Source organism: Podarcis pityusensis (genome assembly GCF_964106645.2).
Source record: "Podarcis pityusensis genome assembly, chromosome: 4".
Taxonomy (NCBI): Eukaryota; Metazoa; Chordata; class Lepidosauria; order Squamata; family Lacertidae; genus Podarcis; species Podarcis pityusensis.
In genome coordinates, this window is record NC_138027.1 from 33,052,009 (window position 1) to 33,078,127 (window position 26,119).

The 26,119-nt window shown below is 42.2% G+C and overlaps 2 protein-coding genes across 5 annotated transcripts in view; one reads left to right on the plus strand and one right to left on the minus strand.

Moving 5' to 3' along the window:
- Positions 1-26,119, plus strand: part of CCDC80 (coiled-coil domain containing 80) — a 44,413-nt gene that overhangs the window by 14,254 nt on the left and 4,040 nt on the right. The window contains exons 6-8 of one of the 2 annotated variants that reach the window (XM_081003379.1): positions 494-597; positions 1,562-1,642; positions 3,116-4,131. In XM_081003379.1, coding sequence (XP_080859505.1) covers positions 494-597; positions 1,562-1,642; positions 3,116-3,462 — 532 coding nt within the window. In that variant the 3' untranslated portion in view covers positions 3,463-4,131. Of the gene's footprint in view, positions 1-493; positions 598-1,561; positions 1,679-3,115; positions 4,132-26,119 lie in introns of those variants that run through there. The other variant, XM_081003380.1, reaches the window with a different exon arrangement.
- Positions 4,277-25,782, minus strand: SLC35A5 (solute carrier family 35 member A5). Of its 3 annotated transcripts, XM_081003383.1 has the most exons (8): positions 25,633-25,782; positions 19,632-19,784; positions 17,681-17,779; positions 16,399-16,532; positions 15,109-15,176; positions 13,161-13,950; positions 10,358-10,446; positions 4,277-4,370 (listed from the first exon to the last, which is right to left on the minus strand). In XM_081003383.1, exons 2-7 carry the CDS (start codon positions 19,759-19,761, stop codon positions 10,378-10,380), a joined length of 1,290 nt encoding a protein of 429 aa, XP_080859509.1. In that variant the 5' UTR covers positions 19,762-19,784; positions 25,633-25,782; the 3' UTR covers positions 4,277-4,370; positions 10,358-10,377. The 3 variants fall into 3 exon arrangements, with proteins under 3 accessions (XP_080859509.1, XP_080859507.1, XP_080859508.1); XM_081003381.1 differs by lacking the exon at positions 4,277-4,370 and having other exon boundaries at positions 7,495-10,446; XM_081003382.1 differs by lacking the exon at positions 4,277-4,370 and having other exon boundaries at positions 7,495-10,446; positions 25,624-25,770.

Sequence of the window (26,119 nt, forward strand, 5' to 3'; positions counted from 1 at the left end):
GAAAGGTCAGGAAGATACCAGTAGGTATAAACAGGAGCGCAGAGGTTCCATATGTAAGACAACATCTGTAGCTGTTTAAGATACCATTTCCTGCTTTGAAACGGCACATGTTACTCTGTACATTTCTCTCTATATAGTTAGCTTTGGCTCTTTTGTTTTTTAATGTACAAAATAACCCACACTCATTCACTTTCCTGAATAAAGCAATGGAAGGTGATCTTCAAAGGAGAGGTGTGGGGAAGCTCAAATGGAAAAAAGTTACATTAGTTCTGCCTGCCTAGGAAAAAACACTTGAAATTTTGACAGCACAACAGAATAACCTGAAACCTACCGTAAAATGGCATTTCAAAGACATTTGAGCACAATTGCTTCCTCATGTTTGCAGTCTGTTGGATCCACACAACTTAAATCTGATTCCCGCCAGAACCAACAGGACTAAATTCAGTTGAAATAATCTTTGTGAATAGATTTTCTTCACCTATTCTCATTCCAGATTCCGATGGAGGAGAAGGTTGCTAGTGATATCTGCTGCCAACGATGAAGACTGGGCATATTCACAGCAGCTTGCAGCCCTTACAGGGCAAGCCTGCAATTTTGGTAAGTCTCCATATGCTGGCTTTCAAGCTATTAACTACTCTTGGTTTTGTTTGTTTTTGAAGTCCTTTGCACCAGCGTAAGGACCTTCAAGCACATGGGCCAGATTTAGCTTATTAACTACTCATAACCTTATACATTTGTATAGTACCATTTGCTACAGCAATCTTGTTCTTTTCATGGGATGTATATTAAGAGGGGGGTGCATCTAAGAGCAATTTTACCCATTGCAGCCTGAATGTGGCAGCTGCCAAAAATTGCTTGTGTGCACTCTGTGTAAGGTTTGGAACATGTACCAATCTGATCATTTGAAGAGCTTTGCATGCCAGCAAAAATGTCTAGTGCTGGCATGGAGAGATTGTCTATGTGTTCAAGTAGAAGAGGGTGGCAGCCTCCACATGCATAGTGCATGAGAACTGGGCATACAATCACAGACCTAATTCAGTGGCATTCAGCATTTCATTGCCTATAAGAGCCTTTGCCAACCTGGTGTCCTCCAGATGTTTTGGGGCTGATGGTGATTGTAGTCCAAACATCTGTTTCGTCAAGACATAGCAGGGAATGAGCCTCCTCAAATCCTTGTGGACTGCTTGAATCAAGTGATTCTTTAGTACCTTCTTTGATTGCTGTAAAATAACAGTTTCTAAGTTTAGAATCTGTGCTCAAATTATTGGGAGTGGGGAAGGTAGGAGGAAATCTATAACCTCCCCGCAATTTTAGCCTGATCATGGTTCCTCTGTAGCCTTCTAAAACCATTAGCAAAGAGCATCTTCCATCCATAGATTTGGGCAAATCTATGCAATGTTCCTAAAGAAACTGCATATCAGCCTCCTGTATTTTGAGCTTATAGAATTGTGGGTGGGTGTACATCTGAGAATGTATTGACATTTTGCAGTACGTTAATGTTTGCCTTTCACTTAGTAGAAAAAGCTTGCATCAGTCTTTGACACCCTTCTTGTTTTAACAGGTCTGCGTCACATAACTGTCCTCAAGCTGTTAGGTGTGGGAGAAGATATTGGTGGAATGCTGGAATTGTATCCAATCAATGGTGAGAAATTATTTTGAGTTTGTAAGACAGCTCTGTGTGTGCCTATCATTCTGAGCCATATACCTGTATGATGTATCACAATTCTTATTATTATTTTAAAAATTAGAATGCATATTATTGTAAGTTTATTTTCAGTAGTTGTTCTCAAATGGGTCTTGAGTTGTGGCTGCAAGAAAGGCCATAGAACGTGAATGAGAGTCACACATGAAGCTACAGCACAGTCCTATCTCACGCAAATCCTGGAACATGCTGTATCCCAGTAACAACACTTGAGAAATTGTTTTAAGGAACTTCCCACTGTGGAACTTCCCATGGCCCTAGTTTGTTTTAGTGGGCAAACAGATGTATGAAAAGCATGCCCCTACAGTGATTGTTTAAACTTAATTTATTATGTTCTGTATTTCTCCAACATTATTATTAAGTTGCCTTGGGAGTTTCCTGAAGCCAGGAGGACAAAAAACAAACAGCCTTCCTCAGCTGTAGTCTTCTTCAGGCATTATGCCCAAACAGGAAATAGGGCACTCTGTGCATACTGACCTTGCTGCCAAAGTCCCTATCCCACTTGCTTGGTCCCTGACCTTCCTATGTTGAGCCAGGAAGAACTGAAGAGGGCTTCTGGCTGCATTCGGTTTAACATGAGTAGAAGACTCAATGTGATTGGGTGCTAGTGTGGTCACAGCATGCATAGGGATGGTGAGGCAGGGCCCTCATGACTTCTGCGTAGGTTGATATTTCCTCTTCAAACATAACACCTCAAAACTTCTGGAGAAGCGCGCACACACACACACACACACACACACTCTCACACACACACACAGTATGTTTAAAGTTACCAGCTAGATTAACAATATGTAACAACTGAAAAAACGGGCAACATACAAAATTATCGTACTTCCTCAAGTCTTTCATGCTATAATTCAATATAAGGAGAAAATAATTCAGGGCACTACATGCAGTGAAAGGGGTGGGGGGAAGGAATGAGATACCAGAAGCTGGCACAATTCTCTCCCAGTTGGAAAAACTCAGTTACATAAACACGAGTAATTCAACTGAACTAGAGGAGCTCAATGGCACCCCCTTTTAAACCAAAAACACACGTTCTCCTTATTAACCTGCACCCCACAGATATCCAAGAATAGAAATGGAGCCCCATTCGCTTCCAAAGGGCACTGGAAAGCCAAAGAATTTGAGCAGTGAGGAAACGAGATCCTAGTGGATACACTTTCAGCCCACAGTGAGGTTAATGTGCAAACCTGACTATTTTCCAAAAAAAGGCATCTTGCTTTTTATTGCTGTGGGCAGGAAATGATGTCCACTTGGCTGCCCAGAGTCATCTCAACCACCATCACGCCTCCAGCCTGTTCTACTGCAGCTGCATATATAGTACGCTTGAATATATATTTTGCTTTTAAGAATGACCTGTCTGTGTGTCATAAGATGCTGACGCTATTCCTAATCTCCGTCTCCTCCTAGGGAGCTCCAGCGTGGACAGGGAAGAGCTCCCTGCTCATTTGGTGAAAGACATCCGCAATTATTTCCAGATCAGCCCCGAATATTTCTCTATGCTTCTGGTTGGAAAAGACGGGAACGTCAAATCCTGGTACCCTTCCCCAATGTGGTCCATGGTGATTGTGTACGATTTGATTGACTCTATGCAACTTCGGCGGCAGGAGATGGCCATCCAGCAGTCTCTTGGCATGCGGTGCCCAGAGGACGAATACGCCGGGTATGGATACCATGGCTATCACCAAGGGTACCAGGAAGGCTACCAAGATGATTACCGCCATCATGAAAGTTACCACCATGGATACCCCTATTGAAATTAGGAACTTAACCTTTATCTGCACCCTGCTTTCATCTTAGTAGCCATTCAGACCACAAGCAGCCAGATGTGGGAAGCATTTGATGGTCACCTGACCATGTGTCTTTTCTTCCCTCGTTCAGTCAAGGGACTACTAAAGTATCGGACTTTGGCCTTCTCTATAACACGCATGATGTGAAATAGGTCAAGCCAGTATCCTTGGTGCCTTATGGAATAAAGACTCCTTTATATTCTGGAGCCCTTCTAATCTGAAGGTATATCTTGGTGCTATGTATGTATAGAAACACCCCCCCCCAAACCCCCCAAACCCTGACTCCAGTGATGGGCATTGTACTGTAGGCAGAATATAAACTGTAAAATAAGACACTAACACTCCTATAGCTTCCTGTTTCCCCATGCCGAGGGAGGAAATATTTATTAGAAAATGTTGTGAATTTTTGCCGAAGTGGAGGAATGGTGGATCATATTACAAAATTTGCCGCTCAAAAGAAATCCTTTTAGAAAAACTAATGTTAAAGGGTTGTTTTTTTAATTAAAAAAAATGTTTGGGGTAGAATGATTTATTTTATAACATGCCAGCTCTGTAGTATAACGGTTTCACCTGTTATGGAAAACTTGAGATTGTTAAAGGTTTGAAATAATACAGTGAGAGATGATTTTGTGCCAACCATGTTGCTGCTTTAGCTGCGCCTCTTTATCTTGTTAAGAGTTTTTCTCCCTTTGAAGGCAGGAAGCCATTCAGCTCAGGGAAGGTCCTGCCTGTGGGACAGAAGAGGTGGAATAACAGCACTTTCCAAGGAGGAAGACATCTTCTCCCTATCCTAAGTTATCCTCCTGCCTTGGCAAGGAAAGCTGAGTCATTCTCAGAGAGTTCTTTAAGGAAACTGAGACATGCATCCTAGAAACCTAAACAAACAAACAAAAAAACCAGAAATCAGCAATAGATTAGCAGATTAACAAAAGGGCTCAAAGACTCATCTCAGCTCTAGGGCAAGTTCTGCTGCTTTCACCCCCTGGGAACAACATTCCTATAAATTGACACCTTGAAGGAATTTATGCCAGGGGCTATTGTTTCAACGTACCACATATTTCAATCGCGAGTCCTCTCAGTAGACCAAGTGTTGCCAATCTGATGCCCTGAAATATACTTGGAGTCGAGAGTGGATTTCATGCTCTTTATTCAGCTCATAGTGGTGAGGAGGAATGGAAGTTCCCCCAGAATGTCTGCTTTATATACATTATTTACACAATGGGCCCCATGTGATTGGCTAATTCCGGGATTCACCTGTAGGCCAATCAGGTTGCGGATTCACTACCACCTGGAGCTGGATTGGGTGGCTCCTGTAGACCAATCATACTGCTGCATTCTGAACCCTATTGTTCTAGGACTAATCAGACTGCTGCCTTCTGGATCCTATTCAACTCAGTACATAACACGCCCGAAGGTGCCATGGTACCTATGAAGGCTTCTAGTGGCACACCTGGGCAGGTGTCCCAGACTCTGAGCTGCTTTACTACTACTATGGTCTCCGGCCTTCCTAGAAAGTTATGGGACAACATGTGCAGGTAACTTCTAAGTGATTTCTGCAGTGGTGTGGCTAAATGGGATATTTTTCATGGTACTGAGGAATGCCATGGAATTGTTGAGTCATCTCACAGATAAGCAAACAAGCCATGAATTCATAGAATTGTAGAGTTGGAAGGCACCCCAATCCAACCCAACCCCCTGCAATGCAGGATTTGTTTCTCCAAAGCTTGGTTTCTTTTCCATCTGCTCTTGCCTCATGCCTCTGTAGCTTGACAAGCATCTTGTGGTGGGGTTGCCATGGCTAAACAAAGGTGTTGGGTTTGAACATAACATCAAATCCTGGCTACTTTTTAAAAATTTAAAACAAGCCATGGTTCATAAAGCAACAACATACCAATGGCTTCACATTCGCCCGTTAATCTGTTGTGCTGGGCTTAGGTGTTCAAACAATCCACACTTTCGTTAAACAAATAATGGCTTACCATTATGTGCAAACCAGGCCAATATCAATTATAAATTACTACAGTGGAATGCAAAACACAGCAGAAAAGTGAGGGTTTCCCCTGGTATTCATGCACAGTGCACAAGTGGAGACAGAGATCTGTATTCAGTATAGAAGTAAGATTATTATTTTTTAAGTGCAAGGATGTCTGCTTGAAACAATGTCCCCTATCCTCTCCCCACCCCCCCAATGCTATTTCTGGGGATTCTCCCAACCCTTTGCAACAGATTTGGGAGGGAGATTGAGGGGAAAGTGAAAATTGTACTGGCTTCTGCTAGCACAATGAGTTAGTTGAATACAGCCCAAAATATGTGGTTTGAAAGTCTAACTAACTACTCCTGTTTAATGTCAATCTTCAGGCTGTGTTAGGCAAATTTATAAGTGCAGACCTTTTATGGGAGGAAATTCTCTGGGAATGTTTAAGTAAAAATCTCTCTGCCTTTTGCTTCTTTAACTGAAATGTAATCTGAAGCTAATGGCCTCACAAATGCTTTCTGGAAACATACAAGCAAGGACAGTTGTAATTGTGGTCAAAGTGAGGAGACCCAAGCAATTCAAATGCACACTACATGCAGTGGAAAGCACTAAAAGTAAACTGCACAACAGTAGTCCAAGCTCTAACTCTTTCGGTGGGTGTTATTTTTTATTTTTTGGTACTAGGAGTTTCCTTTGCAAAGCAAGCTATCTACAATGGTACCTTGGTTCCCAAACAGCTTAGTTGACGAACAAATCAGCTCCCAAACGCCACAAACTCAGAAGTAAGTGTTCCAGTTTGTGAACATTTTCTGCAAGCCGAATGTCTGTTTTGGCTGTCGGCATTGTTTCCGGGGCCAATCAGTCAATCATAAGCCACATCTTGTTTGGGAACATTTTAGAAGTTGAACGGACTTCCAGAAAGGATTGAGTCCGAGAACTAAGATACCACTGTACTATTAATGAAAATAATCATCTGGAATCTTTATTTGGAAATACTTTTAACAAAATCAAATTTCACACAAGCCAAACAAAGCAAAGTTTCCTCTCTCCTAGGGCAGAACTACATGTTACACTGGAAAAAAATGTGCTTTCTCAACATGTCTGCATTTAAATATGAATGGAAGAGCAGGGGGACATCTGAAGGGGACAGACTGAAAGGCAGGAGAAACTTAAGCCTTCCAGCACCTCCCCAAAATCATCCTAGGTAGTTTTTTGCTGCAGCTTGGTTTCTTTCCAATCATGGCAACAAAAGTACTCTATCCCACCCCACATATAACACAATAGCCATGCAGGGATTTGCAGGGGAGATTTGGGCACAGGAAAGGTTACCATGAAACCTCTGGTCCTATATTAGTATTCTTAGAGAAATATTTGTTCTCCCTGTATTGTATGATCCTTGGCTAATAGGGGACTGTTATAAAATGTGGGCTGGTCTACAGGTTAAGCTGTTTTTCAGTATTTTAGCTTTCTTTGGGCTGTGTCCTGGATTGAAATAAAGGGACAACTAAGGGCATTATTTGCTTGGGCAAGTCACCACAGGTTTTACTCCTCTTTTGCCCCAGGAGACTCTAGAGTATCCAAGGTATTAATAATACCTGGGATAAAGTGGATACCCAACTTGTGAGTTGCATGCAATTTGTGGAGCAATTTGATGTGGCTCACAAAACTGCATTAACAGAACAGTCTGTATTCATATGCAGTTACTGGCAGCATATATACCCATTCGTGTTATTGCCAATTTGTAAAAAATAAGCTTTGGATTTCTGCTTTATCATCCATAAACGTCTTCTTTCCTCATGCATCTTCTAGCATTAAAGGTAAAGGTACCCTTGACCGTTAGGTCCAGTCGTGGATGACTCTGGGGTTGCGGCACTCATCTCACTTTACTGGCCAAGGGAGCCAGCGTACAGCTTCCGGGTCATGTGGCCAGCATGACTAAGCCAACCTTCTGATCGGGAAGCCCTAGGCTCTGTGGTTTAGACCACATCGCCACCCACGTCCCACAAACACACAAAAATCCAAAATCCATTTACGTTGTAGTTTATTTGGCCGTGTGGACTGTAAAACAATGAAAACACCACAAAGAGGTCCCACATTTTGGTTAACACCAGGCACTATAAGGGAATCAGGCAGAGTTCCTTAATGAATGCACTTGAATAGCAACAACAAAAGAGTGTACACCAGGAAGCTCCTGTTCTGTTATACTAGCAAACAATGGAACAGATGTCTTACCAGCAAGGGTATCACAAATGCAAATGAGGAGCTAAAGCACAATCAAAACCACTGTCCACATAAACCACACCTGCTTCAAAGCTGCTCTTAGGAGCAATTAGCTCCTTATTTCAAACTCTGTTCAAATAAATAAGCCAGGTTCAAAGGAATGCTCCGTTTAGACTTGTTCCAATATACTTTTGAGTTCTAGGAGTGTCATAAAACAGTCTGAGAAACCCACAGAAGCTGCACCTTTCCATCAACAGACACAAAAATGAGTTGTTATCTGTGCAATAAGAAGCAGCAGCTTATATGATCAGATCACCACTTCCTGGAGTATTTATCTACTTCTGCAAGATAAGGGCCTGTATTTCTTCCCATCCCACTGCTTTGTTGCTGGGTTTCTTTGTTTTTTGGCAAATAGGGACTTGGGCTGGAAGTGTAAAACTGAAGCTGTGACAGTTCAAGTATTACCAAGATTTTCAAATTATATTGTAGCCCCCCAAAAAGAAATACAAGAGAATAGAAATCAGAAACACCCGACCTCCTCGCCCCATTTCTGTTCACACTATTTCCTTTATACATAGTCTCATCCCTGAATGAACCCTAGTTAAATTACAAAACATGCATTTCCTTGAATCATACTTAACAAAAGGCATTGTTAAAAGTTCTAAGCCTACGCCCATAACATTGTTCTTTGTTACTTTTTATTTTATCCCTCATATTTTTGTCCCTGTGCTGCACTTTTGCACAGTTGTAGTACACAAAAAAGTTGTATTTTACACAGAGACAGGCATTAAAGAGGACAAGAGATAAAACTAAGGGACAAAAGGCAGAGTGGGCACTTATGCCAAAATCAAATATGGAGAGGCACTGCAGCCTGCCATTTCAAGTGGCAAGAATAGGCCAGTACAGGCACGAGTTCCTTTCATCTGTGTGCTGCCCTTTTACACGAGCTGTGAAACAAACCAGGAAGTTTCAGTTAATATATCATCTTCTGGATACATTCAAACTAGGAAAATATGGTTAGTGACTTCTAAAGAAGACAGGATATGAAACCATAGTTTAAAGTTGGCTTTTGAATCCTGGCTGATTTGGAAGCCGTTAACGATAGTCAGGGAGATGGAATCGTCATGGGAAGCGATGATTAAGTGCAGCTTCTTGGTTTGTTTCACAGCTCGTGTAAAAGGGCTGCACACAGATGAAAGGAACTTGTGCATACCCTGTGCTCCTAATTCAGTACTTATCACATTTGAAAATGTGAACAAGCGCATTGGGTTCTAAGGATCCATCAGCGGGATGACAATTTTGATTTGTGACAAGGAGGGGAGAAAATCATTGTGAGCCCACACAGTGTGGGTGGGGGAACCTATCGCCCTCCAAATGTTGTTGGACTGCAACTCTACCATTACTTTACCACTGGCAATTTTGGGTAGAACAGATGGGAGTTGTGAGTCCCAACAACATTCCCACCTTTGCTTTAGAAGCAGCATTCGATATCCCAACAACAACTTTCAGGCTCAAGTATAAGGATACCTAATATTCATGTGTAAAACATAGCACCATAAACACCAGGAGGGTATATAGTGTTCTTCAATATGTAAGCTTTGGATTACTATATTGCAACTGCATCCACCACTGAGCTCCACTTCACATGGTACCAGTGGCATCCAATGCTACTCCTATCCAAGAGAAGAACTACTGGAATTAATGACTATGACTAGTTTATGTCCAGTAATTTCAGTGGGTCTACTCTGGGTAGGACTAGCACTGTGGACAGCCCAATACTTTAAAGCTGCTCCTGTAAAACAGTTTAAATATACATCTAAAAGCATAGTTGTGCGTCTGACAAATGCACTTCTTCAACTGTGCAAATCACAGAAATGTGTGTCAGGAACCATGCGTGGCAACAGCATACACACGTGGTGGTAAAGACACATTTGACACTGTTTCAAATACCCCTGAAATATGAGTAAATCCTTAGATGTTTGTGGCATACAATTGTGAATAGTTTGACAGCTCTTATCTCCAGAATACTGTATGATGAACAACCTCCATGGCTCCATCTATTGATTCTTCATTTACATTTGCTCTGAACCAAGGTACCTCGGTTAACTTCAGTAGCGTTAATGCTTTCTTACATTCATGTGAAAGAACCAAGTGAGAAAGTTCCAAGTGATGCTTCCAGTTCTACGTCTCTTCATCCAAAGCAGTCTGAACTAGCAACCATTGCTGACCACTCTCTTTCTGCAGGAATTCTTCACTCTCGTGAACTACAGAAGTCAAGTACATAAGAGCAGCTGTGCTGGATCAGACCAAAAGCACAGCATCCCACTACGCACCATGGCCAACCTGATGACTATGAGAAGCCCAAGAGCAGGACACGAAGGCTCCTAATCCCCAACAACATGTATCCAGAGGCACCTGTATTTGATCCTGGAGTCCTCATTAAGAACCACAGATAGCATCATCCTCATCCTCTATGAATAGGTCCCTTCCCTCTTCAAGACCCCTTCACAGTAGTTAATCTATTACCTTGCACAGCTTTATGAAAACACAAATTAAAATCCCACCTTAGTGATAAGAAAGAAGAAACTTCCACCTGTTGGTCACGGTCCGAACCTCCCCCCACCTCCCAGGGTAAAACTTCATTTTCTTAAATAAGAATGTCTGTACTTCAAAAATCCAAAGTCAGGCTATAAGGCCTCTTCTTCCGAATCATGGTCACTGTCTTGCTTCGTAAGTCTCTCGAGTTCTTCTCCATCCTACAGAAAGGGGAAAGAGAGCGAAAAGGCAACATTAGTCTATGCTTGGTTAACATTTTCAACTGATAATAAACAAGAAGTAAGCACTAAATATTTCAGCTTTGTGAAGTGACAGAAATTAATAGAATATTCTTGTAACAGGACCCACAATCATGGGCTTCACTTGACCTGGGTATATTTTGAAACTGCTGCAAGATCTTTTCATTTCAGCTGGGGTTTCTTATGGCCAGGAATCAGGGGTGGGTGACTGGGGGAAAGAGAGAGAACTCCAGAGTTAGCAGACTCATATGTATCTATGTTGAGGCTGGAGAACCTGGGGCCTGAGGGCCAAATGCTGTCCTTCAAGGCCTCCTTGGGACTCTCTCCAGGTCACATTCCTCCCAATGCCACACTTCTTCCTGGCCTGGCTCTGCACTCTCCTTGAGTGCTTTTGCCTGGCTGGAATGTGTCCTTGAGCTGCGATAATGCCTTGTTTGCCTAGAAGGAAATATGTGGGTCTAGAAACCCCTGCCTTTTGCATGGCTTGATTGTAAAGGTAAAGGTAAAGGGACCCCTGACCATGGCCGACTCTGGGGTTGCAGCGTTCATTTCACTTTATTGGCTTTATTTACTAAGCCGCTTCTGGCGAATCAGAGCAGTGCACGGAAACGCTGTTTACCTTCCCGCCAGAGCGGTACCTATTTATCTACTTGCACTTTGAGGTGCTTTCGAACTGCTAGGTTGGCAGGAGCAGGGACCGAGCAACGGGAGCTCACCTCGTCGCAGGGATTCGAACTGCCGACCTTCTGATTGGCAAGTCCTAGGCTCTGTGGTTTAACCCACAGCGCCACCTGCATAGCCTACTGTAAAAAGGCAAGAGCCACACCTGTTGCTCCACCCACTTGGTGCCTCTGGCCATGCCCACCCCAGGTATGGGTCCTTCAGAAGGTTGCCCAGGACAGACTGTAGCTCTTGGGCTGATCAGTGTCCCCCACCTTCACCTGTTCGCATTATATGGCGTAAAGGCCCTTTGCTAGTGCCAAAGCTATGCTTTAGTGTGTCTCTTTCGAAGCACGTTCTTTCCCAATTCACTATAAAATCATTTTCTGAACTACCCATTCATTAAAGTTAATCCCCCTAGGGTGAATCAGATCAAATGCTGAAACAAATAAATACCAGACTAGGACACAAAGAAGCCCAGGTGCCTAGTCTTCCAAATATGTGGTGCTGGCTCTGAGTTTATATGGATGCCTATGAATTAAGAACACTTAAAAGGTCTATAAATATTTGTTGTTACAAGCCATTTATTAAGAATTAGGAGCTGAACTGCAAGCAGGAAGGCTGAATGGAAACAGGCAGCAGGTGGCAGCTCAAGCAGCTGCCTGTGAAGATTGCATAGTAAAACTTTACTGTCATCCTGAGCAAATAATCGGAGTGAAGATCATGCAAGGTCAGTTGTAACAAATGGTTACTTTGAAACAATCAAGTGAAAGTGATAAAACCGAGCAGCTGGGTTTTAAATCTCTTTTGGATGCTAAGGCTGCAATTCTATGCATGCTTACCTCAATAAATACACTGGGAAACACATCTGAGTGCACCCTGGAGCACAGATCCTACATATTTTCCATATGTCCTACTACGCCTATCTTAGGTCTCCACTGAAACTTTTGCTCTGTTATGTATTAATAGGTAATTCTGTTTACTCCTCTCTTTTTGTATCAATTGAATAATATTTTTATAGGCTACTGCTGATGAGTTTAACATGCACTGATATATCCAGAATTTGAGTTCAGCAACAGGACAATAAAATTTAACTATATTCCCTATTATTCTGCAAAGGTACCACACAGATGCATCTAGCAGGAGCAGGACAAGCTCTGACTTGACAGTCATGAAATGATTTGTTAAGGGAAACATTTAATCACCTGCACATGTTTTGGGGAGCTGCATCTGCGAACTGAACCCAGCAGAAATCCAAGATCATAGATGCAGATGTGAAAGCTCCCTCTTCCTATAGGTCTTCCAAGTTATCACTATAAAGCATTCATTCAAGTGTGCACAAATGTTACCCAAGAGCAGCTTTAACTGTCAACAGCGCCCTCTGGTGCCCACTTGCACAAAGAAGCGGCTATAATTCAACACAGCATTAAGCCCACTGAAATCAATAGTCGTAAGCGCAGTTAACTTTGGGTCAGGTTGCCGGCTTGCTGCCAGCACATTTTGTCATTTTTCAGCTCTACAGATGTCTATTACAATGACACCAAGCCAACATTTTTGGGTGGCTGGGAAATGTCTACAATGACATCAGGTGCCTCACAAAAGCATGGGTTTGCAGCACCGTAAGCAAGTGAAGCAGAGCCACTCATTTGCAAAGGGGTAGACCTGCAGCTAAACCACTAAAGCCTAAACCTCAGAGCCAGTGTGGTGTAGTGGTTAAAAGTGAGACTCGTAATCTGGTGAACTGGGTTCGCGTCCCCGCTCCTCCACATGCAGCTGCTGGGTGACCTTGGGCTAGTCACACTTCTTTGAAGTTTCTCAGCCCCACTCACCTCACGGAGTGTTTGTTGTGGGGGAGGAAGGGAAAGGAGAATGTTAGCCACTTTGAGACTCCCTAGGGTAGTGATAAAGCGGGATATCAAATCCAAACTCTTACATCAAAGCAACAGCAGTGGTGGTGGGATGGCGTCAGCCGGCCCGCGCAATGGACTCAAAACAAACCCCTTCCCAAGCCTTACCCCATTGGAGCGCTCCCAGGGCCCTCCACCGACTTTGCTCCTCTCCCACTGAGCAGTGTATTCCACACATTGAGGGCTGCTGGAATGGTAGATGAATATGGACAAGAGCACCACAGGAGCTTGCAGGAAGAACTCCAGGGAAGGCTTGAAGTCAAAAACAAAGACAGACACCGTGGTGATGATCACGGTGGTGACCTGTGCAGACAGGACGTGAAACATGTTGTCTCGGAACTTCAAGATGAAAGCCACAGAGAGCCCCAGGAAGGCAGTGACGAAAATAAGGGCGACAGAGAACGCATTGTGCCCATAGAAGAACCCACAGTGTTCTATCCGGCGCCTGTTTTCAGGGCGCAAGCTCAGAATCAGGGCGTTGAACATGGCTCCGAAGAGGTACAGCTTGGTGTTCTGTACAAAGATGTTTTCACTGAACTGGCCTCCTTCTTTCAATATCTTTTCATTGTAGATGTTGGCCAGGGCAGAGATGAAGCACTGCACCAGTATGAGCAGGTGTCCTAGCCCAAGGGGAATGGTTCTCAGGGCTCCAGTGGCAGCAGTGATGTTCCAGCTTAAGCTGGGGAAAAGCCACGTTCTCGTGCAGTTCTCTCTTCCTGAGCACTCTTCCTCCAGGCTGGCATACTGCAGGCAGCTGTTAGAGTGGCTGAAATAGATGTCGTGATGGAACCCATGCATGGCCAAACTATGCTTGTGGCTTCCTGTCCCAGCCGTGAGGGCGACAATAGACAGGAACAAAATCAGCAGGGACGCCCACTGCACCCAGGAGAGTTGCCGCCTGTGTGTAGACAAAAAAAAAAAGACTCAGTGTACACGGACAGGTGCGAAGCCATCCAGCAAGTCAATCCCAAACAGCACAAGTCATGGGTAGAAATATGCTGCCCGTCTTCTTTGCCGAGGTAGCTGCACAGACACAATCTCTTCTCAGCTCCCCAAAAGTAACATTTTCAGTGCTACAACACATAAACCAGGAGACAGAAAACGGCAGGTATGCTGTACTCAAGGATCAGGATTTCAATCAGCAGTTTAGAACATCCATCTCTCTCACCTAATACAGTGGTACCTCGGGTTAAGTACTTAATTCGTTCCAGAGGTCCATTCTTAACCTGAAACTGTTCTTAACCTGAAGCACCACTTTAGCTAATGGGGCTTCCTGCTGCCGCCATGCCGCCGGAGCACGATTTCTGTTCTCATCCTGAAGCAAAGTTCTTAACCCGAGGTACTATGTCTGGGTTAGCGGAGTCTGTAACCTGAAGCGTATGTAACCTGAAGCGTATGTAACCTATTATACAGGTACCACTGTATAAAGATTGAATTATTTTGTATTTGTTGAAACTGTTGAAGGTGGACATAAGGATATCAGAGAATCCATCCCTATGTAGAATATGGCTCAGCTAGAATATCATGACAAGACTACTAAAGCCATCATTTTGGGGACTCTAAATGCACAAGGGCCATCTGAAACACTGAGGACTAGCTCTTACAGAAATCCTGAAGGAAATTAAATACGTAGGACAGGAGGTTTATCGGTGCTTGGCTTCAAATTAATCTGTAATGTTGGTGACGGAATTTGTACCTGCTGCATAGGCTTATTGAAAGTCCAGTCCTAAGCAAGTTTACTCAAATGAAATTCTGTCTCATTCATTGGGACCAAAGCACGTGTGTTTTGTTATGAACAACCAACAAAGAAAAAGAACCAAGCTCAGTCAGCGTCGATAGCATGCTCATTAACACATAAAGACTTAATACATATCTGAATTTATTTTGGCTTGCTTTAAATTTCAAACACCTTTATATTCTTGTTTATAACTGATTAAATTTCAAACACCTTTATATTCTTGTTTATAACTGATTTAATTCTTGGTGAATTCTAATACCAACACTAGAAAGAAAGAAAAATATTGACTAATGAAAACATTCTTCCATTGCTACTTACTTCAGCACAATTCTGAACAGGAGAGCAGTTGTTATAATGACAAAATTTGAGAAAAGCACAGCCATGGCCTAGAGAAAAAGAAGTTGAGGAGCAAAGTTACATGCCAAATGCAACCTAGCAATGGGATAATCAGTCTGTAATGCCCTTTTATCAGGAAGGTCTGCACTAATCTTGATATCATAGCTGAGGCTTCTTAGTCTGCAACGGCAAAAAGAACGTCTAAAAACCTCACCTGACTTAAGAACAGCTGAGAACTTGTTCTGAAAAACTTTTTATCCTGTTCTTTGTCTTATGACCCCAGGGCGGTTTATAATGTTAAAAGATTAGACAATTGACAAAAAAGGCATAACATAAGAAAAAGTGTGATGTTTGTGCCTATGTGCTTCCCCACCTCCTTTCACTATCTTCTTGCATCATGGTTATTTGAAACCATAATTTCCTCTTGCATCTGAGACTGAAAACTATGGTTTCATGTTGTTTCATTTTGAATATTTATAGAGTGCTTTCTAAGGTACAAGTGTGGCTCTTTAGAAGGGGTTAGCACAGTGTTTCTCAAACTTAGGTCTCCAGCTATTGTTGGACTACAACTCCCATCATCCTTGACCACTGTTCCTGCTAGCTAGGGATGATGAAAGTTGTAGTCCAACAACAGCTGGAGATCCAAGTTTTTGGGGGAAATGTGTTAGCATGATGCTTATTTCCAACCCAATGAACCACTGTTATGTTTGAACCACTCTTATTTCTTACCTTTCTAGAACACAGCTCTTTTCCTTATGACTAATATCATATGGAATTTTTTCACCATGGCTCAATTAAATGGGGAAGATAGCCCATCCTTGAACTTGTAGGTTTGAAAGACATGCTCTGTCCCCATTTAAAAATAAAAACAAACCTAGGCTATACATACCCTCTGAACCTGCCCTGTTGCGCTGGGTCATAGCTAGGCACAATACTCCAGATAAGACTGGTGTCAATTCCCTTAAGATTAATTACTAGCTATTAGATCTTGCATACAAGTTTTTGTTAAACCAAGTGAAAAACACATTTCCTTATCCATCCCCTCCTGTACTATAGCTCTGGCAGAGCCTACCCTAAGCATCCAGTTCAGCTACTGAGATATTGTTAGTTCATCTCAACAGGTTAAAAAGTGAAAAAAAGAGGTTCCCTGCAGTCTCGTTGACTTGACCATAACTTGGTTCAAGTTAATAGTAAGTATGGTATGGGACACATTCTCTGTTTACAAAAACCTTGAGCATAAAGTGCACATTGAATTTCTAAAGTGTGACTTACTGGCTGGAGATAGGACAAGACATAGAAGACAATCAGGTTATCCAGAAAATAGAGGAAGGCAGGAATTGACCACTTAATGTAGCTATTCAATTGCCTCCATGAGCTACAGCCAAATCCACTATGAGAATAACCTCCTAAAAAAGGAGTAAATAGGGAAGAAAGGGGGGGGGGATATCAGTTAAACACTCTTAATTTGCTTCATATCTACACAAGGGTGGCTAACCTGCAGCCCACCAAACTTTGCTGGACTACAAGTCCCATCATCCCTTACCACTGGCCACGCTGGCTCAGGCTAATGGGAGCTGGAGTCTGACAATGTCTAGAGGGGAACAAGCCCCCCACTCCAGCTTTTGCCCTTATTCTTGGGTTTAAAGAGGCACAATTCTTGAATAATAAATTCACAGTTTGGGAATCTCTTGGGCAGGCTCAAATATAAAACTATACCATGCTTTCCTGAAAAGATGTTTTGACTAAATGCTTGCAGTCATGTTCTTTGAAATTCAATCTCCAGTCACTGGGTTCTTGATCTTCTTGCTAAGACTGATTTCCTAATGTGTTAAAGGCATTTAAATGGGAACTTTACCACATATATTCAGTATTTTGAGGCATTTGTGTGAAATAGCTTGCCTCAGGGAAAAGGCTACTTTGCAAGTGTTCTCTCTGTTGTGGCAATCGTCAAGTTTTTCAAAGCACTATTTCAAACAAACCTCCACCCAAAAATGACTCCACATGAAAAGTCACGATGTATGCACTTTTATCATGTGATGAAACATGAATTCGGCCCACAAGGCAAGTAATAGCTTTGAATGCTACACAGCTTTAAAAGGGAATTAGTAAAATTCATGAAGAATAGGTTTATCAATGACTTTATAGAACTCCTAAGTTCAAAGGCAGCATGTGACTAACTACTAATGGCAAGAGAGCGGCCTTATACAAAGTCAAACCATTGGTTCATCAAGCTCATTATTGTTCACACTGACTAGCTATGCCACTCCATGGTTTTATACAGCAGGCATTCCCAGTCCTACCTGGAGATGCCAGGGACTGAACACAGAACCATCTGCATGCATGCAGCCCACACCACTGAGCTGGAGCACTTCCCAAAACAGTACTTTTCAGCAGAGCAACACTGCATCCTCACAGATCCCATATTTTGTGAGTACAGACAATGCAAGACAGATTCATCTTATAGCTGCCTAAATTCCACTGATGCATAGCAAGCAACTAGGGAGGACATTCTTGTAGCTAAATATTGTGTAAGAACCCGACCGTAACAGCTTACCTTTCCTGGTGACCCAGAGTGCCATGACCAGACAGAGCACCAGCTTAACTAATTCCGAGCACACATTCACAGTTGCAGGAAGATAATCATACTGGTTATCTGAGAAAACAGAGGGTAATAATAATAATAATAATAATAATAAATTTTATTTATATCCCGCCCTCCCCAGCCGAAGCCGGGCTCAGGGCGGCTAACAACAATCAAATAATCAAAAAATCAAATAATCACACAATCTAAAAATATTTCATTATAAAAATTAATTAAATCAAATTGATGGCAACCAATTAAGCAAAGTTCTGTGCAGGTTGCCAGAGGAGGGAGTCAGGCTGCGCCCTGATCAAAGGCCTGGCGGAACAACTCTGTCTTGCAGGCCCTGCGGAAAGATGTCAAGTCCCGCAGGGCCCTAGTCTCTTGTGACAGAGCATTCCACCAGATTGGAGCCGCAGCCGAGAAGGCCCTGGCTCTAGTTGAGGCCAGCCTAACCTCTCTGAGGCCTGGGACCTTGAGGATGTTATTATTTGCAGACCGTAGGTTTCTCTGTGGGGCATACCAGGAGAGGCGGTCCCGTAGGTACGAGGGTCCTAGGCCGTATAGGGCTTTAAAGGTTAAAACCAGCACCTTAAACCTGATCCTGTACTCCACCGGGAGCCAGTGCAGCTGGTATAGTACCGGATGAATGTGATCTCGCAGCGAAGACCCCATAAGGAGTCTCGCCGCGGCATTCTGCACCCGCTGGAGTTTCTGGGTCAGTCTCAAGGGCAGCCCCACGTAGAGCGAGTTACAATAATCCAGTCTGGAGGTGACCGTCGCATGGATCACAGTGGCTAGGTCAGGGCGAGAGAGATAAGGGGCCAACTGCTTAGCTTGGCGGAGATGAAAAAATGCCGCCTTTGTTGTAGCTGTAATCTGCGCCTCCATAGAAAGGGAGGTATCGAAGATTACACCCAAACTCTTAACGGACGGTGCTGGCACTAATTGCACCCCCGCAAGAGATGGGAGTTGCCCCCTCAATCCCATATCGTCCCGACCCAGCCAGAGGACCTCTGTCTTCGAAGGATTTAACTTCAACCGGCTCCCACGTAACCATCCAGCCACAGCTTCCAGACATCTGGTCAGTGTGTCTGGGGCCGAGTCAGGATGGCCATCCATCAACAGATAGAGTTGGGTGTCATCAGCATACTGATGGCAACCCAGCCCAAAACTCCGGACAAGCTGGGCGAGGGGGCGCATAAAGATGTTAAAAAGCATCGGAGAGAGAATCGCACCCTGAGGCACTCCACACACCAAGGAGTGGCGCGATGACAATTCCCCCCCAAGCGCCACCCTCTGTCCCCGACCAGAGAGAAACGAGCGTATACAGTATGTAACAAATATCTACACCGAAAAAACTAGCAACAGGTGGCCTGTGTGTGCATGTATCTTCAACACAGATGCAGATGTAGGATTTGGAATACCAGCAACTGCTGCCTTCATTTTTATGCAACAACTAAGTTTTCATGCCATACAGCTGTGAAGAATGCATGAAAATATTCATGTTGTTGCTGTTAGAAAGCTTGGTAGATTTAAAAAAGGGCTTTGAGGTTCAAGGGGTAAGGCTTCTGTAGTCTACACATTGCCCTGCCTCCCCCAAATCACCATTATCATGCATCTCATGCTCTTTTACCCTTTTCCTCACAAGGAGCAGGTAAATATATCAAGTGACATAAAAGAAATGCTGGTAGTTCTGCTTGATATCACAGAAAAGTTATCTGACTACACAGAGGGCTTATTACAACTGATCTTCATGGCTCTGAAGAAAGAAAACAGATTGCCAGGTAATTCTGATTAAAAAATTAGGACTATTTACATTCCCTGATAATATTGTAGCCTCATGCTAGTAGAGAGCATGAAGACAGATAGCATGCTGATCAATCATGTTGTTATCCATATAGAATTAAATATTCAAGCATACCTTCATTGGCAGAGTATTTCATTAGAAGGATACGACTTGATCCCAAGGTAACAAAGGTACCTCCTAGAAGGAATGTATACATGGCTGGCTTGGCCCACCGGGCAGGCTGACTACAGCACCTGGACTCCATTCCACTGCCTTGTCATCAGTGCCCTTTGAACAGCAAAGCAAAAACTTAACAAGTACATCCTTTCAGAAAAACAGCAGCATCTGTTTTATTACTAGTGAACATGACAACACCCAATAGGCTATTAGTGCTTTGCTTTACGTAACCTGCATGAAATTGTGTTTTTTCTGTACATGCTTGAACAATATTCTGGAGGCCCTAATCTAATCTTCTTGCATTGCTATTCCAAATAAAACCATTAAAGCACCTGCAGAACTGAATGTCGCAAACATTTTAAACTAAGATCCTTAAATGGCTGTAACATTCCGGAAAAAAGGAAGAAAATATTTCATATATTAAAAAAAGAACAATTGGACATTATTTGTTTACAGGAAACACATGTGACAAGGCTCCACAGAAAAGTGTTAATAAACAAAAGACTTGGCCAGGAATTTATATCTTCGGACAGAGTAAAGAAGAGAGGTGTGGTGATATATGCGAAAGAGAGCCTGTCACCCAAATTCTTATTCAAAGATGAACATGGAAGAATTTTGGCAATTGAGATACAACACCAAGGAGAGAAGCTTTTGATACTAGGAATCTATGCACCAAACGAAGGGAAATCGGAATTCTACAGGAAGTTGCATGAGACTATGCTGGATTATCTGGACTATAACAACATCATTATGATGGGAGACATGAATGGGGTCGTATCAACCAACATGGACAAGTCACAAAGTCAAAATGTTACAAAAGACGGCAGACTACCTAAAACTTTTTTTGAAATGACAGACAACATGGATTTGATTGACATCTGGAGGACAAAGAACCCCTTGGGAAGAGAGGGAACATTCTTTTCTGAAGCCCAACTGACCTGGACAAGAATCGACCAAATATGGATATCTAGAGGTCTGGCACCTAAGGCTAGAAAAGTGGAAATCTGCCCAAAGACCTGCTCCGACCACAATGCAGTAAAGATGGACATGACATTGTTACCAACCGGCTCTTTTAGATGGAAGATGAATGACAACTTGCTTAGAGATCAGGAGATTACCAAGAAGGCCCAAAAAGTTTTGAAGGACTATTTTGAGATAAATATGAACACCACGGTGGAAAAAAGAATCGTCTGGGACGCAAGCAAAGCCGTTATGAGGGGATTTTTGATACAACAGAATGCAGTAAAGAAAAGGACACAAAATGAGAGAAAAGACAAGATTCTGGACAAAATAAAAGAATTAGAGAAGAAGTTAAGATTAAATCCGAAGTCACAGCCAACTTTGAGAGAAATTAAACTCTATCAAGCACAATATTCTAAATTGATAAACCAGGAAATAGAGTGGAAGGTTAAATTAATGAAACAAAAAACGTTTGAGTCGGCGAATAAATGTGGAAAACTGCTAGCCTGGCAGCTGAAGAGAAGACAAAGATTAAATACAGTTACAAATTTAGAGATCGAAGGAAGAAATATCCAGAATCCTGTGGACATTAGAAAGTGTTTCCAGAGATATTTTAAAAAATTATACACTCAAGGGCCGCAAGACGAGGCTGAGATTAAACAATTTTTGGTAAAAAATGGATTACCAAAATTGTCACAAGAAAATAGGACAATCCTGAATTGCAAAATAACACGACAAGAAATTGAACAGGCCATTCAGAACATGCAATTGGGCAAATCTCCAGGGCCAGATGGGCTGACCTCCAAGTACTATAAGACACTAAAAGATTACTTGATACAACCTTTGATGGAGGTCAGCAACGAAATTATGGAGGGGAAGAGGGCGCCGGAGTCGTGGAAGGAAGCGTTTATCACATTGATACCAAAGTTGGAAGCTGAAAAGACACAACTTAAGAACTATCGTCCCATCTCTCTTTTAAATGTGGATTACAAAATATTTGCAGACATTTTGGCAAGTAGACTTAAAAAAGTTTTAAATGAAGTAATTCACAAGGACCAGGCAGGCTTTCTCCCAGGCAGACACTTGTTTGCTAATACAAGGAACATTATTGACATTTTGGAACTTTTGCAAACAGATATAAACACAAAAGCAGTCTTAATCTTTATAGATGCGGAGAAGGCCTTTGACAACATTTCCTGGAAATTTATGAAGGGAAATTTAAAAGAAATGGGAGTGGGACGGGGTTTTGAGAATGGGATTGAGGCGATATATTCAGAGCAGAAAGCTAAACTGATAGTTAACAATGTGGTTACAGAAGAGTTTAAAATTGAAAAAGGAACACGACAAGGCTGCCCTATTTCCCCTTTGTTATTTATCTCGGTTCTGGAAGTGCTCCTGAATATGATTAGAGGGGACCGGTTGGTGGAAGGAATTCAGGTCGGAGAGAAACAATATAAGCTTAAAGCTTTTGCAGATGACTTGGTTCTGACCCTGCAGGAGCCAGAGTCTAGTACGAAAAGAGTATTACAACTGATTCATGATTTTGGTCGGGTGGCGGGATTCAAATTAAATAAACAGAAAACTAAGGTTTTGGGGGAAAATTTGACAGATACAGAGTCAGAACGGTTTCAGAAAGAGACAGAACTAAATGTGGTTAAAAAAGTTAAGTACCTAGGGGTAAACATAACAGCAAAAAATCTAAGTCTATTTAAGGATAACTATGAAAAGTGTTGGGCAGAAATTAAGAGAGATTTAGACAGTTGGACAAAATTGAAACTTTCTTTGTTAGGCCGAATTGCTGCTATCAAGATGAATGTATTGCCAAAGATGTTGTTTTTGTCTCAAACACTTCAGGTTCTGGATAAGACGGAGTGTTTTCAGAAGTGGCAGAGAGATATTTCTAAGTTTGTCTGGCAGGGCAAAAAGCCCAGAATTAAGTTTAAAATATTAACTGATGCGAAAGAAAGAGGGGGCTTTGCCCTGCCAGATTTAAAGTTGTACTATGAGGCCGCAGCTTTCTGCTGGCTAAAAGACTGGCTACTTCTTGAAGACACTGACGTGTTGGATTTGGAAGGGTTTAACAATACTTTTGGATGGCATGCATACTTATGGTACGACAAGGTTAAAATCAATAAGGCCTTTAAGAACCATATTGTCAGAAAATCACTGTTTAATGTCTGGACAAAATATAAAGACTTGCTGGAAAACAAAACTCCAAGGTGGCTTTCACCTTTGGAAGCTAAGGCCCGAAAAAGACCCAATATGGAGGCCAAATGGCCAAAATATTGGGAAATACTAGAAAAAGATGGAGACAACTGGAAATTGCAGAGTTTGGAGAAAATGAAGGATAAAGTGCGAGACTGGTTACATTACGCTCAGATTAAAGAAGTTTTTAAAAATGACAAGAAACTAGGGTTCCAGGTGGAGAAATCGAAACTAGAAACAGAACTGTTAGAACCAAAGACTAAGGTACTTTCAAGGATGTATAACTTGCTGTTAAAATGGAATACACAAGATGAAATGGTTAAATCGGCTATGATAAGGTGGGCGCAGGACATTGGGTATAATATCATGTTTGAGGACTGGGAAAGGTTGTGGAGTACGGGGTTGAATTTTACTGCATGCAATGCTTTGAAAGAAAATGTAATGAAAATGATATATAGATGGTATATGACCCCAGTCAAACTTGCAAAAATATACCACCTGTCTGATAATAAGTGTTGGAAATGTAAAGAGAGTGAAGGAACATTCTTCCACCTCTGGTGGACCTGCCCTAAAGTGAAGGCGTTCTGGGAAATGATTTATAATGAACTGAAAAAGGTATTTAAGTATACCTTCACAAAGAAACCAGAGGCCTTTCTTTTGGGTATTGTCGGCCAAGGGGTGGTAAAGAAGGATCGGACATTTTTTATGTACGCAACAACAGCAGCAAGGATACTTCTTGCAAAGCACTGGAAAGCTCAAGATCTACCCACACTGGAAGAATGGCAGATGCAACTGATAGACTATATGGAACTGGCTGAGATGACCGGCAGAATCCGTGACCTGGGAGAGGAGAGGATGGAGGAGGACTGGAAGAAATTCAAGATTTATCTACAAAAATACTGTAATTTGAGTGAATGTTAAGCAGGATGCTAGATCATAAACAATTGAGCACCACTAAATTAGATGATTTAAGATGATAAGTGAGATTGAGAAAATATAAACTTTTTTGAGAATTACAAGATTAAAATAAACAGATGGGACATAAGAATACAAACAAGATGATAAATTGCTGGCAAAAAGTTATAACGATGAAAGTGGGAGCGGGAGATGTGAGGGAGTCCAAAGAAGATGTGAAACTATGTTAAAACATATGTTATATTGTTTATTATATCTATTTGTATTTTAAATCCTAATAAACATTTATAAAAAAAAATAAATAAACTAAGATCCTAAGAACGTAAGAAGAGCCTTTCCTCACAGTGGGAAGCCCCAAGCAAGACCTGAGTGTAACAGCACTTTTTCCACTTGTGATTCCCAGGAACTGGTACTCCGAGGCATACTGCCTTTGAGAGCAGAGGCAGAAGATAGCCATTGTATCTAGTAGTCATTATTAGCCTTATTCTCCATGAATTTGTCTAATCCTCTTTCAAAGCTATCCATGTTGGTGGCATCACCCTATCTTCTGGGAATCAATTTAATAGTTTAACTATGTGCTCTATGAAAACAAATGCTTTCTTTTTTTTTTTGGCCAGTCCTGAATCTTCCAACGTTCGGCTTCACTGGATATGTCAGAGTTCCAGTCTTACAAGAGGAGAGTAACTCCTACCTATCCGCTCTTCATCATGTAGAAGGTTTATTAAGAAACTTCCCTTGTCTCAGCTGAATAAGCTGAAAGGCTTATGGCATCTGAAGCATTTTGAGACAAGAGCTCCAAATTATGCAATAATATTTAAAGAGTATGAAAAGTTTATAATTTTTCCTTCTTCTATGTAAGTAATGTTTTATTTTGGCATTTTCATAAGTGATGAACAAAATCAACAATACAAACACACACAACAGCCCATCTAAGCATTTGTAAATCATCCGCAAATAAACAAAAACATAGGAGCTGGTGTAGCAAAAAGGGTATTTTTCTTTGCTCCTCCTACCTTCTGCTCTGGCTAGCAAGAGTGCAGAGCTCTGGAAGTGGCATCAGCTATGCCGCTGCATGAAGCCCTGCTGCTGACAGCCAGGGGTTGGATGGACAGGGATCCTAAAGAACATTGTTTGATAATACCTGCCAAGTAAGGTCTAGGGAACTAAGTTATACCCCATTGCATTTTGCATAGGAAGAAAGGGAAACTCAACACATTATTTTAACAAATATAACTCCACGTCCTCCAAATTCACACTATTGTTCTCCATTTCTCCCTCTTGCACACAGTTGTGTCTTTCCTCCTGAAAACTAGCTGAAATCAAAACTGCAACATCAGACCGATTGTTTCATAAACTGACTGAAATGAACAAATTGGCCAATCTTGTGCAGGTATGTGTAATAGAATAATAAGTAATTATCCTTTATATAGCACAGGTCAAGTGTTGAAAGAGCTTTAGATACCCTATCTCCGTTATCCGTACAACCTTCTAACATGGATTAGTATTATTATCAACTTATTGCAAAGAGTTTGTTGGGTAGGCGCTTTATAAGCAGCCCAACACATAGTTTCTGGCATAGCTTTATCTTCAATTGAGGAAAATCTTCACCTGTTACATTTCTGTATATGTAGCTGCTATTAAAGGCACAGAAGACAAGCCGGCAGCCTCAACAGGCACCTTGAGGCTACAGGAAATCACAGCTTCCCTTCCCCGAATGATTATTATGTTTTTTATGTGTTGGAAGCGTCCCAGAGTGGCTGGGGCAACCCGGCCACATGGGCCGGGTATAAATAATAAAATTATTATTATTATTATTATCCTGCAGCTGCGGTGAAATTTGAACTCGGGACCCTGGGCCTTCCTAGCCCACCTCTCGCACCTTCAGCCTCTCAGAGGTGTCGTTGTCTGACAGCTGTTGCTTTTCTCTTCATACATCCCTTTCCTCGCCGGCCCCAGCCTCTGGCCGCTCGCCCCTCACGCGCGCGCACAGAGCGCTCAGCCGCCGCCACTTCCTGCTCGATCACATGACACGAGCGACGTCCGAGAGGGAGGCGGTGCCATAGAGGTACGGTAATATTCATAGAGATAGGAAAAGTGAAGAGTAGCACATACAAAAAGTAACCGTGTTGAGGGAGACGGAATTGGGCAGTACCGGGTTTTTGGGAGGGGGGCGATATTATTGATTCCTGATTATTATTAATTATTAATATTATTGATATTATTGATTATTGATAAAGGTATCGCCCCACTGTGGGTTTTAAAACACACCAAAGCTGCTGTATGCATTGGGACCGGGAGCGCCAATAAGGATTGAGGTGCTACCGACGTGTGTGACCTGACTAGGGGAAGAAATAAAGTCGTGCGAC

Bases quoted from the DNA above. Each gene is read 5' to 3' on its own strand.
- SLC35A5 (XM_081003383.1), bottom strand. From the start codon at position 19,761: ATGGAGTCCAGGTGCTGTAGTCAGCCTGCCCGGTGGGCCAAGCCAGCC. The intron at 16,533-17,680 runs GTAAGCTGTTAC...CTCCTTTTTTAG, and splicing joins ACTCTGGGTCACCAGGAAAG to GAGGTTATTCTCATAGTGGA. The intron at 15,177-16,398 runs GTAAGTCACACT...CTTTTTCTCTAG, and splicing joins TCTTGTCCTATCTCCAGCCA to GCCATGGCTGTGCTTTTCTC.